The sequence below is a fragment of the Pterocles gutturalis genome, unplaced genomic scaffold, assembly GCF_000699245.1.
Source record: "Pterocles gutturalis isolate BGI_N339 unplaced genomic scaffold, ASM69924v1 scaffold23537, whole genome shotgun sequence".
NCBI lineage: Eukaryota > Metazoa > Chordata > Aves > Pterocliformes > Pteroclidae > Pterocles > Pterocles gutturalis.
This window is the reverse complement of record NW_010110929.1, coordinates 749-19,510: the sequence shown is the minus strand read 5'-3', so window position 1 is coordinate 19,510 and position 18,762 is coordinate 749. Positions and strand designations below refer to the sequence as shown.

Here is an 18,762-nt window from a genome sequence, read left to right as displayed (position 1 = left end):
TTATTAATAGCGGGTATTTCCCAGACACCCACGGCTGTGCTCTGCTCCGTTCCTCTGGCATGTTTCCCCACGGAGCAGGAGAGCCCAGAGCCCCCAAAAAAGGCAGAGGGACCCCGGAGCAGAGCTGATGTCTGTCGCGGGAGGCACGAAGGATAAAAGAGGTTAAACATGGAGCCCTGCTCTTGCTGGGACTGATGCAACACTGCTGACTTTTCACCCTGGTTTGAGCTCTGATCTCTTCGCCCTGGGATGACACAGATATCGATGAGTCCATGTGTGTGTTTAAACAAAGAGCAAACATCTGGAGCACCCAAAAAATGCCAAACTTAAATCCAATGCCAACCAGTGGCAAACATAATTACAATTTGGCCCTGTCTGTCTCCTGGAACGAGCCGTGCATTTCTTTCAGCGTGGGATGCACTGACGGATACAAGTTGTGCTCTGGCAAGTTTGTAGAAAATCCAAGTGTTGCCATGTGCACAGCGTCCAAATGTTTGGGACTCTGGCATTCGCACTCCTACTGGCTTCCATCACACGGGACAAATCCGGGGATACAGCGGGACTGCTCTCCCGTGGCCACAGACTCAAACCGAGCGGCTCGCAGCAGAGCACACCACGGATTTGCACAGATCCCCCGCGTGGGTGATGCTCATGAAGAAGACGCTAAAATGACCAAACTCTGCTTCCTGCCACGTGCTGCAGCGCTGGAACCTGAATCTCCCAGGGGTACAGAGGGGACATCTGCAGTCTGGAGCCAACGCCCTGGCCACCATCCCTCTGAAGTGAAATCAAGAGTGAGAACCAGGGCCATTGGCGGGAGCATTGGTGTCAACGTCGCTGTGAAAGGCTCTTACCCACAGCGCTGCATCTAGTGGTGGGACCAAGGAGCGGTGTGTCGTTAGATGTGAGAGAGGATCTGCAGGAATTCAGGGTTTAAGGAAAACCCACCCCATCATCAATAAAAAACAAGTCTGGAGGGCAACAAGAAAAATGACAACAGAGGATGATGGTCTTGGCTTCAACAGAGGATGATGGACTCAGCTGATATCACAGGATCACAGAAGGGTTTGGGTGGGAGGGACCTTAAATCCCACCCAGTGCCACCCCCTGCCATGGGCAGGGACACCTCCCACCAGCCCAGGTTGCCCAAAGCCTCATCCAGCCTGGCCTTGAACCCCTCCAGGGATGGGGCATCCACAGCTTCTCTGGGCACCCTGGGCCAGCACCTCACCCCCTGCACAGCCAAGAATTTCTTCCTTCTACCCACCATGTCTATGAAATGCTTCAATTCTGAGCTGCTGTCGAGTGCCCCGGCTAAACCGGTGGCTGTTCAGAAACCACCCTGGCCAGGCAGTACCTGCGATGAGTCTGTGCCGGCACTGGTCCACCAGATGCTGGCAGTACTGGATTTCTGCTTTCAGGTCCTGCAGCTCGGCATAAGCAGATCTGTACTCTTCCTTCAGGTCTTTCAGCTTCATGATGAGCAGAAACTCCTTCTCATCAATGATGAGCTGTCCTTTCTCATCAACATACTCTCCTGGAGGGTAAGAAAAGGAAACAAAGGTTTCGCATGAGGGTGGGGAGCGATGAAGAACAGTCATTAAGCTCCGAACCACACGGTAGTTACCAGCTATACTGAGGTTAACCACACAGTTAACATTTCCTTAGACAAGCTTTCGACAAATAGAGCCTTGGAGTGGTGTGGGGCAGAAATGACTGCTGAACTCCTGAACCCGCTCACACACCAGTCCTCCCCGAACTGGGACGCGTGCAGAGGAAGAGGAGGGACTGGGCACTGCAGATGCTGGAGGGTATCTCAGATAAAACCCCCCTGGGCAGCCACAGTAACGGGTTTTGAGACAAAGGGTTGGGGAAAGTTAATCCAGTGCTACTTTCCTATGATAAACGTCTCTTGTTCTTGGTTTCCCTCAAATCACTTTATTCCTGTGGTTTCCAGCATCCACAATAAACCACCAGTTGGTAGATGTGATCATAAAGAGCTAAAAGAAGCAACAAGTCCGTGAGAAGGCAGACCCTCACTTCCGTATGGACTGAAGGCGATGTGCTCATCATCTTGCAGGACAAGACCCTACGGGCAAGGGGCTGCTTGCAAAGCAGGGTCATAAAAACCTCTCTATGGGAAGAGAAATGGAAACCAGTCGAGCAGCATTCACGCTGGCTCTGCCTCTCCAGCCCTCCCGCCCCGTGCTGGTGACCATTTCTTTTCTCTCTCATTCCCTCTTCTTCCCTGCTAACTGCCTGGCAGTAGTCAAGGCTGTAGTTTCACAGAACTGAGGTTTTTTGCTGTTGTCCCTGCCTGCAGGGAACACCACTGCTGCTTCCTCACCGTCACACACAGAGCACTCCAGACCACTCTGCTCTTAAAGCCATTTGTTTCAGATTTCTCTCCGCACCCGGAGGCGTTTCTGCTCTGCTCCTCTGCAGAAGGCAGTAGCACCAGCCCTTGGGAGCACAAACCTGCCACGCTTCCTGGTCTCATCGAGGCACATCCCACCTAACAAACATCTTGCCGCAGCAAAGTAGGAAGGCACTTACCCTGTTTTTTCCTCTAGTACTAGTTAGGATTTGGTCTTTTGTAAACCAGCCCGTAATTTAGATTAAATCAAGCAAGAGGAGCTGCGACACATCTCCACCACAGGAAGGGCAAGCCTGCTACCCGTGATTTCTGCGCTGTCCTGAGATGCATTGCTCAGCAGTACGCTGCCTAATGCATCAGAGTGTGGGGTGAGGTGTGGAGGGCTCAGGTGGAGCAAGCAGGTGGCAAACCACAAGGTTTATGCAGAGCCAGGGCATAAAGCCCAGCTTGCCTCGCTGCCTGGGCAAGTAGCAGTGGTGGGGTAAGTGGTCTCACCACCAAAACTGCCCTGAAACCAGCAGCTCCCCTCTTCTGCCCGATTCTTGCTGGGCAGTGACTTACCCTGCTGCCACCGCTCCTGCTTCTGAGCCTCCAGAGCCTCTTTGGTTCCCTCCATCTCACGTTTGATGCAGTTGATCCTCTGTGCTACTGCAATGCTTCGCTTCTTCCTGGCGAGGAGGATGCTTTTGTTCTCCTTAAAGATGCGGCTGATCTCGCTTCCACCCTCCTCCTTAAACTGCTCAAAGGCCACTGGCTTGGATGGAGGGGAGCTGAAAAAGAATCCAAAGAGAACACCCAAGAGATGTTTAAGGATCTCGCTGTGCTGGCTGCACCCTGGTACCATCTCTGCCAGCCTTCATGCCCACTTTGCCCCAGTTTTACTCCCAGAATAAAGAATTATTTACATAGAAACCACATTCCTCAGGAGATGCCTCAGAATTGAGTTTTCCCTGGAAAGTGGACCTTTCACGGGTTGAATTTTCAGAAAAATAATGAATGCTGTTCTTCCCTATTGTTAAACAAAAACACCTCTGCTCTCTCCTCGCTGGATTCCCAGCACAGACCAGTCACCTCTGCCCACCAAACCCCGCAGCTGCGGGTGTTGACCAGCTCTACAGTGCTCCCAACCGTGGTTTTTAAGTCTTGCCTGTTTAGGAAGACTGAATTCAAAGTGGCGTGTGTCAATCCTGACTTTTCTATGAGATGGCTTTGATGCAAACGTGTCCCCATGAACTCTTACTTCAACACAAACCACGCTGGGCAAAAGGAAAGCCTTGCAGGAGAACATCACCCTTCCACAGACGCTGCACAAGGTTATTCTTGGCGAGCGGGCTGGATCTGGTACCAGAAGGGAGATACAAGTCTCCCCGTTCCTCAGTCCAGACTGGTCAAAGCAAAACTCTTGACACATTAAGGTGCTTCAGGAGTGAATTCTCCTAGGACAGCTTCACCCTGCGATGCTCTCCCCGGGCTGCAGGGACAAGCAAGGACTGCTCGTCCACAACTCACCATACTTCAGAGCTGCATTGCTTGGAGCTTGAGAGCTCTCAGCAAGAGAAGATGGCTGGTGATGGGAAAGGTGGTGTTCAGACTGGTTTGTGTGGGGTCCTGGCTGAGCTCCTGGGAGTTGAAAAGCTTCCTGCCATTGTTCATCCTGCTGGAAAGAGTCATCTCGGTGCCCTTAGTGTTTTTGACCCCATCAGCTCCATCCAGAACGAAATGCAGATCAGCGGTGCCCTCCCATGCGACGTTCTTATCATTGTCCAAGCAGATGACTGGCACCTTGCTGCATTTTTGACCATCCTCCGCTCTTCTGTCTTGGTCTGGCACCTCCTGCCAGGATCCTGTGCAGCTCTCAACCCACTGCCACCAGTGTGTGGGGTTTTGTGGCTGGACATGAGGTCTCTCTGGACTTTTACAACTAACCAAAGGGTGAGGAGCGCTGCAATTTTCAGAGGTTTCACACTTCATAGAGCAACTGATCGGGACAGAGCTCAAAGCAGATGGAGAAGATGAGTGCCACCAACATCCTTTGGTACACAGGCTGCCCAGACAGCCACTGCTCTCCTGCAGTGTATTGCTGCATCCGAGCAATGAAGATCTCGGAATCTCTCCTCCTTCCTTGGAAGCAGCTAGTTGTACTGGGGAATGGAATCTCTCCAGTGTAAGCCACCCTCTGGCAAAGGGGATACACTCCCTTACAGGGAAAGCTCACCTGGGCCGCTGGGAATCATCCTCGGAAGCTGAGTTTGAGAGCTCTGCATCAATATTGGCTGTATCCTCGTTCCCTGCTCCTTCTTTCACATCCAGGTCCTTGGTGGAAATTATTGTCTGACCTTGTGATGGTAAAAGCTCATCCAGATCTTTCCCAGAAATAAAGTTGTCGATTTCTTCCTTCCTACCGGGGAGGTAAGATGAGACAGATTAATTCATTTCTTCATAATAAGAAATTATTATTAGCTCACCTCCACAAGCAACACCAGCCTTGTCTGCACGGGATAGCGTGACTTCCAAGAGATACAACAAAGCACTTGCCAAATCTCCTTCCATCTCCCTGAAAAAAGAACTGCACAGAGGAATGCCTGGTGTCACGGGGATACTAAAGCCTTGGTGGTTCCTCTCCCCCTAACGCAAGGACTTTGGGGAAACGTCAGGGAGGAACCAAGCAGATGCTCTTGGCCACAGAAGCAGTTGTAGAAAATGCTGATGCAGGGACCTCACTTCTATAAATTGAGCTTTCTCTGCTCCGAACTGACTGCTGGTTCCCCCTGCCCTCCCAAAATCTCTTCTCCATGTCTGCTCCTCTGTCCACTTCCCTTTCCACTTAGCAGATCTCCTTCTACCTAAAGAAAAACTGCAGGATTAACGTGTCTTCTGATGCCATCACAGGACTCTTCTCCTGCCTGCGTGTTCAACTCCCCAGCTCCCACCCCAGGCTAACGCTCACACCCTGTGCAGCGCTCCGTGGCCTTGGTTCAGCCACAACAGGCACCCAGACAAACCGTTTGGAATAAATCTCCTCCATAATTTTGGTCTGCCCCACCACAGGCACCCCTACCGTCCCTCTGAGGTGTGGCTGCTGGCCACAAGGACACCGCAAACCCTGGAATGTCATCCTTGAGGAAACACACCAGTTCCACATGCCCGATAAGCCAGCTTGGGCTCTGCCTTCCTCCCCGGGCTGCCCATCACGCCTTGACCAGACGCAGTCACGGCGATGTTAGCAGAGAAAACGGAGAGCTGGCTGGCTGCTCGGCTCACCTGGGCTGCTCACTGATTCTCCTGGATTTCCTCCTCCTGCCATGTCCGGATGAAAAAGGAGTAGTTCTAGTCCCAGAAGTCTCTTCATCCTCCTCCTGCCCCAAATGGCTCTCCAGGTAAACCACACCTGCCTGGGAACAGGGGGAAAGAAAACACGGAGCAGGCAGGTGCTTAGACCACGAAAGCTCTGCAGCCCTTGTCCAGCAGCTCTTCCATCCTGCCCTACAATCTCATCTGAACATCTGTATTCACTACCACTTATTTCAGGGAAACACGTGGATAAGAATGAAGTTAAAATTAACTTCCCCATCCCTGCAGGGGTTCAAGGCCAGGCTGGATGAGGCTTTGGGCAACCTGGGCTAGTGGGAGGTGTCCCTGCCCATGGCAGGGGGTGGCACTGGGTGGGTTTTAAGGTCCCTTCCCACCCAAACCATCCTGGGATACTATGAAAATAGGGCCAAAAATTATCCTCAAATTCATATGTCAAAGGTTTCAGCCACTTAGGGGGAGAATAACTTGGGGCTGGTGTCACAGAAATAAAAGCAGCCTCAGAAGTCTTCATGTAGTGAAGATACATAAGATTATCGACATTTCTGATATTTCTCATATTGCTTCAACCCTAAAGCAGAGGAGCCATTAAGCACCAAAATCCACCTAAAACAGGTTTCACTTTTTTTTTCTCACTTCTTTAACTCAAGACTTGAATAGGCCTGTTAGAGACTATGTGTTTCGCTGTTACACTAATGCTTTGCCTTTTCCCTTGTGCCTTTCTTCCAAAAAAATCCAAAGCATCTGCAGTTACACCACAGGACGAGTCTAGAACTCTGCGTAACACGTAACAGTTATTTTATCCACTTCACCGGGTGAAACCCAGAAAATAACCACTTCAGGGAGAAAATATTTCACAGGTGGAAATCAGTAATGAAAAATAGATGATAAACCATGAGATAGAGCCCACACCTGAAGTGATGGGTTACATACGATGTATGGACCTCTGCTCCAGAAATGCTAAGGATTAAAAGAGGGATCTGAGCAGAGGCAGGTGATATGACCCAGTCCTTTACAACCGACTGGCAGACAGGTCACCTTCTAGTTTCTGTTTTCTTCATCCCCATGTAATAAACTATTCTGTTCAGATAACGGCTCTAATCCTCTTGTTAACTGGTGCCCCTCTGCTCCGTGCAAGCTTTTTGACGCACTCATCCCATTAACATTGCTGAGCTTCAGATTTCAGCGGGGAAAAGTGGAGAACTTGGGGCAATTCCCAGTTCTGCAGCAAAGGAACCAATTCTAAGCTGGATTCTGGGCAGGGCTCAAGCACCAGGCGTTACCTGCTGAAGGGCAGCAACAGCAACAAAGTCATTTTTGTCTACCAGAGCGTACTTGCTTCGTATTCTGGCCTCCGCTTCCCGCTCCTGTTTACTAAGGGAGAAAACAGCCTCTTACCATCGTGTCAAGGAGGATTATTTCATATGCAATACCTACTAACATCAGATCTCCAAAGCAAGCCGTGTTCTACCTGCGATCTCATCCCCAACACCCCACCTTCCTCCTCCTCTTCTTCCCCATGACCCTTGGAACCTTTTCCCATTCTCCTCTTCCTCTCTTTTTCTATCATGTCCCTTTAGGCTCCTTAGATTTGGGAGCTTTTGGATGGCTATTGGAATAATTAGCATAACCTTTTAATGGTCCAGATCAAATCATAATAATGCCTCTGTTCGGTTCCATCACCGTACTTTAACCTAGTGATTGCCAAACTGAGCGATTTTTCACTGAAAGGGAAGAAGTAAAGCCTTGTCAGTAGCTTAAATACGCTGTGCAAGACTGGAAATCCTTAGAGAATCGGGAAGTTAAAAAAGGCTGAAGCCCAGAGCTGCAGAGGCTGGGGAGGCAGGGAGTGGGTGGGCTGCCCCAATATCCTTATTCTTCTTTCTTCTCTTCTATTTCATTCCACAGAAGCTGCTTATCCTCATTTTTAGGATTTTTTCCCAGCCTGTCATTCACCTTCAGCCCAAAAAAACAGCTTTTGTCACCCGCTGGTGGCATTTCCAAATAGCCACTCTCACACTTTCTCCCCGGTGAAGTGACTCCCTGGAAACAGCCACCTATGCCTTGATTTCTTAAAAATAAAAAAGAAAATCTGAGAACTTTTCAATGCTGGTGTGGTGAGACCAGTCCGTATCATTTCATCCGACAGAGTTTGATTTTTCTTTTGGTCTGTTTGCAGACTGCCTGGCACGACGGAGATACGCTCCATGACCAGGGATCCTGCACAGTTTCTGCCCAGTGATGGTATTTCTGCCAACCAGACTTTTTAACCGGTGAGGTTTACCATCAAGAGCCCTTGCACATGACTTACAAGCACTAGAAGGTTAGAGGCAATAGTCTTCTTGTGCAAAGGACAGCAGAATTTGTCCAGAATTGTGTTTTTATTCCCTGTACTTCATAATGATTCTTCACCAACAATGTCATATCCCAGAGAGAATTTCTCAGCCTCTCTGTGAAACGCATCGACCTCGGATCTCTTACCTTACGATCAGTCTGAACTGCTTGAAGACCTCCTGGATTTGCCTGACGTTCACAATCTGGGGAAGAGAGATGAAGAGATGGTTCAGCGGTTCTGTGCTGGGGGCAGCTGTCCTGGCTCAAATATTTCAGATGGTCAGGACTCTGCTTTCCACCTTTACCCTGCACTTGGGAGTCAGGCTGGAGGGGGGTACATTGGATATCCGATGAGAGAGGAAGCTGACAGACCGGTAAATTCCGTGGAGAGCAAAGCCACCAGGGTAATGAACTATTTACGATAATTTTACAAATGACACAGACGGCATCTCCCGACCTTGCCGATGGTGATGCCACTTCTCTTTTCACTGCTGCCCAAGACTGCCCGAGTACTGGGACCTGCCAGAGCACTATCTTCAGTCCTCTCACCCGCGATAACAAACCAGTGCCATCGAGCCATGCTGCTCTCTGTGCTTTGGAGACGACGAGCAGAGGCATGGACAAAGTCTGTAGCTGAGCCAGAATCCATGCTGAGCTCTCCCAAGATCCGAAAGACCAGAGCAAGCCAGGAAATGCCCTATCTCTGTTCTCAACCTTCTAAAAGCTCCTTCAGCACCACTGAAGACATCCTTCCCTCTGTGAAACTCCTTAGTCCTTCTCTGCACATTTTCCAGGCCAAGTAAAACACACCTTCTCAGAAGCCCTTGTTCCGCTCTGCTCCCGCCTGCTGGAGGGAGAAAACAGGGACTTGGAGAGAAGATAACGAGCACGTGAAATGAGAGGGAGTGTCTCAAGTGTTTTCGTTAAAACTAAAGGGTTATCTAACTGTTTGGAAAACAGTCTTCCAGCAATTTCTGCACTGTTGTCGCCGTGGTTTCTGTTCACAACCAAACTAAACTTTACAGTAACTCTGAGCGCGCATTTATAACTTTCATTTTCTCACTTTTTTTTTTTCTTTTTTTTTTTTTTTTTTGCTTTCCTGTTTGCCCCCCACAGGAATATTTGTGTACGCAGACTTGTGCTGCTTCTTTTCACAGTCATTTTGCAGTCAACGGGTGGTTTCAAGTTGAGGAACCCTGCCTTAACGAACCTCTCTCTAAGACATCGGACTTATTTTGGCAACACACTTTGCAAAGATTTGGTTTGACATTGTCAGGGCAAAAAATTTTGACACTAATTCTTTAAAGAAGCTCTAAATAAAGCAGTTCAAAGGGTTTCAGGACTGAGAAAAAATTTTCTCAAGCTTCCAAAAAAGCAAAAATGGAAGGAAAACAAGGAGGCAGCGCTTAATACACAAAAAAAAAAAAAAAAATTCAATTACAATTCTGTAGTGCTTTGGGGTTATAGACAGCCTCTTCAGAAGACATCTGCACTGCTTCTGTCTTGGAGTAAAATGGGGTGGAATCGGTATTTAAGTGCTTCTCTACTAGAAAGGTACTTACATCAATCTCATCAATGGCTCCTTTTAGGTATCTACGGACTTGAGACTTAATCTCAGCTATCTGGACGTCGGTCAGGGGGTCATAAGTCACCAAAGAACCATTTGCCTAAGAAAAAACGTGAACCACTGAGTATCAGTGAATTACAGAAGAGCTAAGCCAGTACCAGTCTGACACTGCTCCACTGTGCCCAGGGAAGACTTGGGTTTAATTTCTGATTGTGACTTGTCACCATCTGAGTCGATAGACACGGGACTCGGGAGCACGCTGAAAGCAAGGCGTTCCCCTTCACATTTCAATCAAACGAGGAAAGCTTCTAGAGTCTGAAAAAAACATCTCCAGGGCTTGGGGACTGAAGCTACAGCACAGTCTCGCTGCAGGAGATCTGCAGAGCTCTGTCTAAACCCCGAAAGACAGTGCTGGAAGCAGAAGGAAGAAGAAAATGCCACTGGACACTGAGTTAACTGATCCTGCTGCAAAGCAAGGATGATGACAAAGCCTCCCGCAGGTCCCGTCTAAGCCGGTGCAGGCTGGTCCTTACCAGGCTGTCGTGCATGGCCAGCTCCTGCTTCAGCAGCCTGATCTCCTTCTCCAAAATCTTCACTGTCCCCTAATGGGAAAAGAAAAAGGATGAGCAAATGACCAAGTGCTATTGGAGAAAAAAACCTGCTGAAAAGCATCATGAAAGTGGCTGCTAGACGCTGTCACGGAGGCAGCACAAGAAGGGCCAGCTGGTTTTGAATCTGCTGCTTTGCTGAGCTGGGGCTGCAGGGGCCAGCGAGCTCTGGGGGATGGGATATTATCTTGAAAACAAAGAAGTGTGCAGGCTTCCACTCTGCCCGTCACCGAGCTCAGCAGGAGTTCTGACATGAGCTTTAACAGAGGAGGGAGTCTCCTGTGGTGTGTTTGATTTAATTTCTCCATAACGTGGAATATTTTCAAGCGTTCACTATTGAGCATGGGGTTCCAGAAAGGTGTGGGTACAGAAATCTCCTCGGGATTCAGTGGGAATTGCATGCTGAGCTGCTTTCTAAGTGACCTGCTGAGGATCACAGCACAGCAGCTTCCTCAAACCCTGCTCGTGTGGCTTCTCTTTTCCACTCTACAAATCTCAACAAAAATAAAAGGGACTGAAAAGAGAGTTAGGTGCACAGCTGCCGGAGGAAACTCCCCAGCTGCTTCTCTGGGCGATCAGACTATGAAATCCCGCAGGGTTCTCCCACACCGCACGTGTTACGGATCAGGTCAGTCTAAACTCGTTCTTTGGGCCACCAGTAATTCAGATTTACTGCTGCCAGCTCTGTTTCAGCAATGAGGGTGCACTCAGGACATTTAAAACACTAGGAGCAGTTTCTTTAAATTATGTCCTTGTTTAAGCCCGTGTTGTAACTGTCACCAAAATGTGCTGTTACTAGCAGCAGCGGGGATAATGCTGCGGGTCGGACTGGAGGTGATTTCCCCGCATACCAGGAGAGCAGTCCACAACATGCCATCTCTGCTAAGAGGTGAATCTTAGCCGAAAAATTAAGGATGTGTATGCAATTGGAAAAATTACCACGTGTCAGGGAAGACGTGACCAATTAAATACCAACGAAAGAAAGTTTAATCCTAATCCGTTTTATCACATCCCTAAATTCAGCAAGTGTCAGCTTGGCTGCTGAGTGGTAATTCATGAACTTACTGAATTTCCCTCTGGTTTTTAAGGTCATTATCCTAAATATTAATGAACCTGAGAAAATACGTCTCCTTCCCTTCCCCTTCTCTCCATACCTCTTGGTCGTAGGTCTCGTTGATGACTGGCTCTGCGGTGATGCATTTCATTCTGCTGGCAAAACGAAGAGAAGACAACTGCAAAACAAGGGGGTTAAGGAACTGAGATATTGGCAGGGATATAATTTTCTGAATCCGTTACTGCTTAATCCCATCAGATCCCAGAACACAGCAATACCAAAGCTATTTAACTGCAGGGAGCAGCAGAGGATTTCTCATTCTCTTCCAGTGCTCACTGGTTTCTGTGTGATTAACCAGCTTCTGATGATTTTTTTGGTCTTTTCTGTTCTGCACGTGAACAGCTCGTTGTGTGCCAGGGTGTGATCTCAAAAGTACCCACTCCCATTTCTCATCAATATAACACATCCTAAAAACTCCCAATCACACACCAACGGCCTCCAAGCTTCATTCCTGCAATTGTGGTGTCTCAAGAGGAAGCTCCCGCAGCCTGAAAATCCTCCTCTAGATAAAAAGTATCGCAGCTGCTTCCTCCGTGATAGATTTCTAGTAATTTTATCTATTTCTGCTCTATCGGAACAAACTTGAAGACAAGTGCATAAAAGGTGTCTGTGTTCACTTTTCTGGTTTCAGAGCCTTTGAGAGAAGCTGAGCTATCCAATGTTTGGGATGAATGAGGCAGGATGTTTCGCTGGGACTCCTGCCACAGCCCTCCAGAGACTATTCTTTAAACCCAGTTGCAAAAGTAGCAGGACCAAGAAATTAATTCTGCAGAAATCCACCCAACTTACGGTCTCTTCCACGTGCACAGCTTCTCCACAGGTATTTGCCACGAGGACAGTGTTGCAGTTTCCCCCTGTGAAAAATTAAAAAGAAGGAAAAAAAAAAAAAAGCAAAGAAGATAATTTGGGGGTTTTTTTGTTGTTTCCTTTTCTGGAATGTGTTATATGATGTGCTGACTGAAATAGAGAAAAAGAAGCGCCAAAGAACACAGCCAGCTTGTAACCGTCTCGCTGAAGTTCCCGTGGGTACAGAGATGCAGTGGCACAGAATGAGTTAAGAATGAAGGTAAAATGGGGTTTTCATGTGGCTGTTAATGGGGTAAGAAGATGGGAATACAACCTGTGAAAGCCTGAAATGGGGAAAACTGGCGCAGAGGATTTTAAAAGCCCTCGGTCTACATCTAACAGCGGGGAAGCTGGCAGGACAGAGTCACTGCCTTTCCTAAAAGCACCACGGCTTTGGGTTTATCATCTGGAGCTTGATGCTAGAGGAGGAGCATCCTAAAAGGCTTGTCAGATGCTGAAGATGCTGAGGGTTGGGGTTTTTTTCTGGTGGTGGCTTTTTAAAGTATTCTAAGGAAGGTTTTGTGAATTGCTACTGGCTGGATCAGCGTGGGCTCCGTACTCCCTGGCGTGCCTGCTGTTTTATTTGATGAGGAAAACCAGACATCCTTTGAACAACAAATTAATTCTGTCTGTTTCTATCTTCTGGCCTTAGGACTTGCTATTCTCACTGAAATAACAGTTTTCTAGGAAGCTTTTGGGGCTGTAGCAATGCCCAGCTCTTACCCAGCGAGTCCTTGAGGACGTGCGTGAGCTTGCACTGCCGGAAGGGGATGTGCTCCCGCTTAGGATCAGCCAGGGCAACGATGAGTTGCTCAAGGAACGACAGCGACCTGTTGATGTACGTGGCTTCTTTCAGAACCTGCCCTTCAGACTGTAAGGAAGATCAAAAGACAAAGCTTCCACAACACGTGCTTAACCGCAGAAGAGAGCATTTTCCTTCCCGAGGGCACAATCCTGCTTTACTCCAATTCAGACCCAAGAAATTTGGGATCTAGAGCTTTCTTCAAGTTTTCAGAGACCTCAATTTTTCATTACAAGTCTACCAGGACCACTGGTTTTCCTTCCCAAAGGGTAAATGATGGATTTGTCACGGGGCTGATGTGATTTCTCTTCTGATCAATACAGAATGTCCCTCAGGACCTGAGGAGGTTTCTGTCATTGGGCACTAAAGCTCTAAGAAAGTTTCAACAGTTTGTGACCAGAAGTGGGTCACAGCATTGTCACTCATGGAATGAAGAGGAAAATCTTCTTTGCCTTAATAGTTGATGGCTCTGGTCCTCTGTTTTGTGCAGAAATTATAGACTCAAATTAACCGGGTTAGGTTGGAAGGCACATGCAGGATTGGGCTCGGAAATGATACACAGCACCTGCAACGGACTGAGCACCCTCTGATGTGTTAACGTGACTCACAATTCGTCACAGTCTCTCCTATTTGGATTCTGTTAAGGGGAAAACCCATAATTTCACCTCCACCGTGTTGAGCACTGAAATATTTCTGCCATTACTTACTCCGGTCTTGCTCAGTCTCTCCGAGCCTGCCAGGTCTATTAAGTTGATTTTAGAGTTAATGCATTTGACATCTGAGAAAGCTCTGAAACGAGACTGAGAATAGAATATAAACTGTACTTTCCAGTAGACAAAACTGAAATCCAGTGAAACCCAGACATGTAAAGCTCCTCAGCCATCTGCGCCCCTGGAGCTCTTACCTCAATGTAAATAGTAAAGATGCAATGGGACCGGGATGAGTTTTTATTCAGGGTGTGCTCTGCTATCACCCTGTTGGTCTCACCCTGCAAATGAAGCAAAAATTGAAGACAGTGGTTATAAACTTCTGCATGGGTAGAATAAAGGGAAAACAGAAATCCACACTGTGGTCCGACCTTCGTCCTGCAGAGCCTGGAACACCGAGCAGCGCGTTAGAGCTCTCAGAGCAGGAGCTTTGTTTTTTTACCCAAAGCATTTCACAGCCGTCGGTAAAGGTCACAGTTTACTGTACTAACACCTTTTACTGGAGAGCACGTCCTCTGCATCGCCACTGCCAAGGCTCAGCTCACAGAGCTTTGGAGGAATGCTCAGGCCAGCTCAGCAGCGATACCTTCCTGCCTGCTTCAGTTTCCTGGTGACTAAAAGAGCTCCCCAAGCTTCAAAGGACATCAAGAACTCACACGTATATGACAGGCACCAATCTGTAATGCCTACTTACAGGAACAGAAAGCAACACTTGAGAAAGATGTTGCAAGGGCTTGTTGGGAGCGCCAGTCTACGGCAGAGCTGGCGAGGCAGCAAGGGAAACTGAAAGCTCCACGGTGTAGAAACGTCCTTGTCAACGGGTTTCACAGCCGCCTGGGTCTCAAAGGACAAGGACCTCTGAGAGCTGGAAGGTCAGTGACTGGCTCCACACCCGAGAGCAAGACTGAAGGTCTCTAGGTAAATGCTACCAACCCCACTCCACAAACGAAGAGTCCCAGCATCGTGGGCAGCCTCCTCAAAGCTCTCTGTGACCCAGAACCACAGGCAGAACTCACCTAAGGAGCTGAATGGATCCCCAGGGATCACCTGCACTTCTTCTGTCAACACATCTCCACTTAAGCTGCATTACCATCATCCTTCTACTCTTTCAAAAGAGAATGGGAGCTCCTACGAATCACCGAGGCTAGCTTAGGACGCCCCTGTCCCATGATTATATTCGATATTATTATGGCAAGCCAAAGATTTCAGGACACCAGATGGCCTCCTGCACACAGAACCAACTCTTGATTCCTGTTTTCCTGAAGCACCCACAAGAAAAAGAAAGATCTCCAGTGCTGCCTTCTGTGGTCTCACCTCAATATCTTTCCCCCATCACCTGGCTTGCTCTGGCATACACTAAAACCAGGGTTTCTCCACGGAGATCTTCCAGATTCTCTGCGACAGGGACATTTTCCTGGCAAGAACATGGGCTACAAGGAGTTCCCAGTTCTCCTACCCACAATAAAGAGGACAAAGAGGGTTGAACCTGCCTCCAGGCATCCTGGCCACCCACCTCCTGCTCTCCTGCCTCCTCCCTCAGCTAAGCCAATAAACATAGTGAGAAATATTTGTTTTTTCTTGCCTCAAAAAGGAGATTTAGAGCATCTTCCTCGTGGCTCACTGTATGGACAGATAAGCCCCTGACATAAACACCCTGGGGGCAATCCACCACAGCCAGCTGCGTGTCACTGCTCCCACTGCCTGTCACAGTGGACAGAAGGTCCAGCAAGGTCTCGTTGTAGATTTCCAGGTAGGATATTCGCAGAGTGACCAACGCATCAACGGACTGCGCGGCTGCTTTGAAGACCTAGAAGAAAAAATAGTTTATCCGTGGCGGTGCTGGTTCACAAACAGAATTATTGGCTATTTGTGGCTTTCCACAGAAGCTATTTATAACTTCTTAAAAAAAAAAAGCGCATCTACATGTGCGCAGCTCATTTTGAATGGTGGTTGCCTGAGAGCTGACAGGGCTAAGTCATCAGTTTTTAAATGGTTTCTCAAAAATATTCTCGAAAACAACTCTTTTGCAGGCATGCTTGAGGTACTTTATGCAAGCCAGGAGAATTAAACAGGAACAAGCTCTGCGGATGACAATCAAGCGGAATTCTTTGTTTCAGGCTGTGCGTTATGTCAGCCCCACACAAGTCAGTTTTCTTTGTGGGAGCAGAGAGCACTCTGCGGTATCACTGCCCAGAGATAAGCAGAGCTGCTCCCTCAGAGCAGCAGCAAACTTGTGCCTCTGGACAGGGACGTCTCTGTGCAGAATGTTTCGAGTCAACAACATCCCAGGGCTCTGAAACATCACCGTTATCATTGCACGAGGCCACGGTGTAGTAAACTGAAGGTACAAAATAACTACCTTTTGCAGGCTCCTTGATTTCTTTAATGATCATCACTTAGATAAAATTAAGAAAAAAAAAAATAACGGACTGGTGGGGATAAACACAAAACATATTCACCGTGTTCAAACACTTTTGTGAGTATCAGGAGAGCTGCCCAAAGAGATGTTGTTATTATCGCTTCCAGCCTCTTTTCCCATTCGGATCCAGTACCTGCTGTATGGCTCGGGGAATGATTCCTCGATGCTTGTACTCGGCAGTTGCTCCCGTCATGGTGTAAGTTTTCCCAGCCCCTGTCTGCCCGTAGCACATTATGGTGCCTAGAAAAGATTCAAAAGCAAAAGAATAAACTCAGGAGGGAAGCTCTGCATTTCTCAAATGGAATATCAAAAGGGTCTCTCCCTCAGATCAAATCTCCACTTATTGTCAAAATAAATAAAAATAGCAACAAATCACCATTATAGCCAATTAAAGCTTCGGCCACCAGTCTCTTAGCCACAGTCTCATAAACCAGTTCCTGGGAGGCGTTGTGAAGGACAGCGTCCAGTCTGAAGGACCAGTCGGTCTGGCTGTTATTCACGACTCTTTTCTTGGCATCTTTTTTGATGTGTATATCTATGCTCTGAAACCCAAAAAGAGATGAAGATTATAACTTCAAAAGCCACAAAGAGTTTCAGCAGTTATTGTCTGAAAAAAAATCATCGAATCCCAGGATGGTTTGGGTGGGAAGGGACCTCAAAGCCCACCCAGTGCCACCCCCTGCCATGAGCAGGGACCCCTCCCACTAGCCCAGGTTGCCCAAAGCCTCATCCAGCCTGGCCTTGAACCCCTCCAGGGATGGGGCATCCACAGCTTGATCAGTTTTTCCGCTGGCAATTTCTTTTTCTCTACCTTGTTGTCTGGCCCAAACTTGATCATATCTTGAGCAAAATCGGTCGTTGGCTTGACTCGCACAAATGTACAGACTCTCTTTTCTATTGCATCCATTCTAACTAGAGAGGGGAAAAAAGGAAAAATCAACAATGTTGCTCTCCCTAAAATGAAACGTAATCATATTTCTTACGAAAAGGTGAGCTACAGAGTCGTCAGGTTCAAAAATAAAGTGCAGTTTCTATCCTTTATTAAAAACAACTGTGGGCAAACAGTTGCTGAAAATTTTTTCCAGCATTGTTCTGCACAGAAAACTGAGCATGTGGAACGAGAAGGGTCTTACTGATGGTGATTTCCTCTTGGGTATCAGGCACAGCAGTGTTTGACAGCACAACCTTTTCTTCCTCTTAGCCTTGCAAAGCAAAATCATTGCAGGAATATGCGATGGATTTTCTTTTGTCTAAGTGTTCTCAGCATGAAGGCACACGCAGCCTACTGTTTTGTAATGTCAGCTCCTGCAGAATGGTTTCAAGCTCCTGAGGCTTTGAGTGAGACACGTTCCAGGTGAAACCAAACCTGCAGGAGCTCAACAGCACCGCAAAACGCCGTGCAGGCTGTCAGTTTGCCAAAATTTCCAACGCTCTTGACAATTACCTTGTTTACAGTCTGTATGGAACATGCATTTCTCATCTCTTCGCAACCCCTTCTTTATACTGATATGCAAAAAAATATTTGGAAGTGCCTAATGGACAGCTCATCGTCAGGTTTCTAGAAGAAAACAAAGTCAGGAGCCTGACAACTCCTGGTGAAACTCTTGTGGTGCTCTCCTGATCGATGGGAATTCGGTAAGTTGGTGTCAATAGCAGGCAAGGGGAGAGGGCTTGTCCGCCGGAGAAGGACTCATGGGACTCATCCAGCAGCTAAAGCCCCACCTGAGAAACGTGGACCGAGTATTTTTAAATCCCTGGGACATGCAGATCCTGTGTTTGCTCTCAACTGTTTCCTACAGACAGCCTGTGCTCAATAGCTGGGTAATATCTAGCAAAAACTTCTAGTTTCAGAGAAAATCTTTTCTCTTTCTGGTATATTAAGTATTTTTATTTGTGATCTCTCCATCACCTTACCTGCTGTGATTGCTCTAAAAAGAAATGCGGAGATGTGAATTGAACCAAGACTTTATTTAAAACAGAGCTCAGCACTTGAATGACAAACCTGGCAACAGTGCCGCGGGCGCCTTGTCCTTTTCCTCGACCACTGCAGCGATGCCAACACAACGCCAGCTGCAGAATCCCAAATCTATAATCGCTCTGGTACCTGAGACAGTCTTCAAATAGATAAATGATCTGGGGAAAAGCACACAGATAGAGAAACACACAGATGTCACCATAAGGACGCACAGAAAGCTGCCAAAATATTTGCCAGCACTGCACAAATAAAGGCTGGAGCTGCAGTGGCACAAGCAAAATGGAAACACACACGGAGTTTTAGAGGTGGTGGCCAGCGTGGAAATGCAAATCCTCCAGTTATTGGGATTGTCTGAGATCACAAAACTCTGCTACACAAATATAACCCAGTGCTGGAGGGGTGTGTGCCTTATTTAGAATCATTTCGGTTGGAAAAGACCCTTAAGGATCATGGGGTCCAACCATAAATCTAATTTCTGCAAAGCTGCAGCAAGAAGCACAGCAGGAAAAAGGAGCAGAGGAAAATTTTAGGCACAAACTCGAATATGAATCAGAGAGAGACAGAAGAAATTCAGACCGCGTGGAATTTTCCTCACTGCAACAATGCCCATTGTTCGGTGTTGGGATAAAAGCAATTCCTCCTGGGAGTATGTATTGATGTGAGAAGATGGGAAGGAAACAGAGAAACATCTCTGGCAGACTCTG

General features: G+C 47.7%; 1 protein-coding gene across 1 annotated transcript in view; it reads right to left on the bottom strand.

Moving 5' to 3' along the window:
* The window catches only part of KIF9 (kinesin family member 9), a gene marked incomplete at both ends in the record, with an annotated part of 18,160 nt that extends 1,165 nt beyond the window's left edge, over positions 1–16,995 (bottom strand). The window contains 17 exons of the mRNA XM_010073590.1: positions 1,358–1,537; positions 2,939–3,147; positions 4,593–4,775; positions 5,639–5,769; positions 6,970–7,060; positions 8,168–8,223; positions 9,583–9,687; positions 10,121–10,189; positions 11,350–11,427; positions 12,099–12,163; positions 12,879–13,026; positions 13,665–13,757; positions 13,862–13,945; positions 15,247–15,471; positions 16,217–16,323; positions 16,460–16,625; positions 16,895–16,995. Of these exons, the coding sequence (XP_010071892.1) occupies positions 1,358–1,537; positions 2,939–3,147; positions 4,593–4,775; positions 5,639–5,769; positions 6,970–7,060; positions 8,168–8,223; positions 9,583–9,687; positions 10,121–10,189; positions 11,350–11,427; positions 12,099–12,163; positions 12,879–13,026; positions 13,665–13,757; positions 13,862–13,945; positions 15,247–15,471; positions 16,217–16,323; positions 16,460–16,625; positions 16,895–16,995 (2,091 nt within the window). The remainder of the gene's footprint in view (positions 1–1,357; positions 1,538–2,938; positions 3,148–4,592; positions 4,776–5,638; positions 5,770–6,969; positions 7,061–8,167; positions 8,224–9,582; positions 9,688–10,120; positions 10,190–11,349; positions 11,428–12,098; positions 12,164–12,878; positions 13,027–13,664; positions 13,758–13,861; positions 13,946–15,246; positions 15,472–16,216; positions 16,324–16,459; positions 16,626–16,894) is intronic.
* Positions 16,996–18,762: the final 1,767 nt, after the last annotated feature.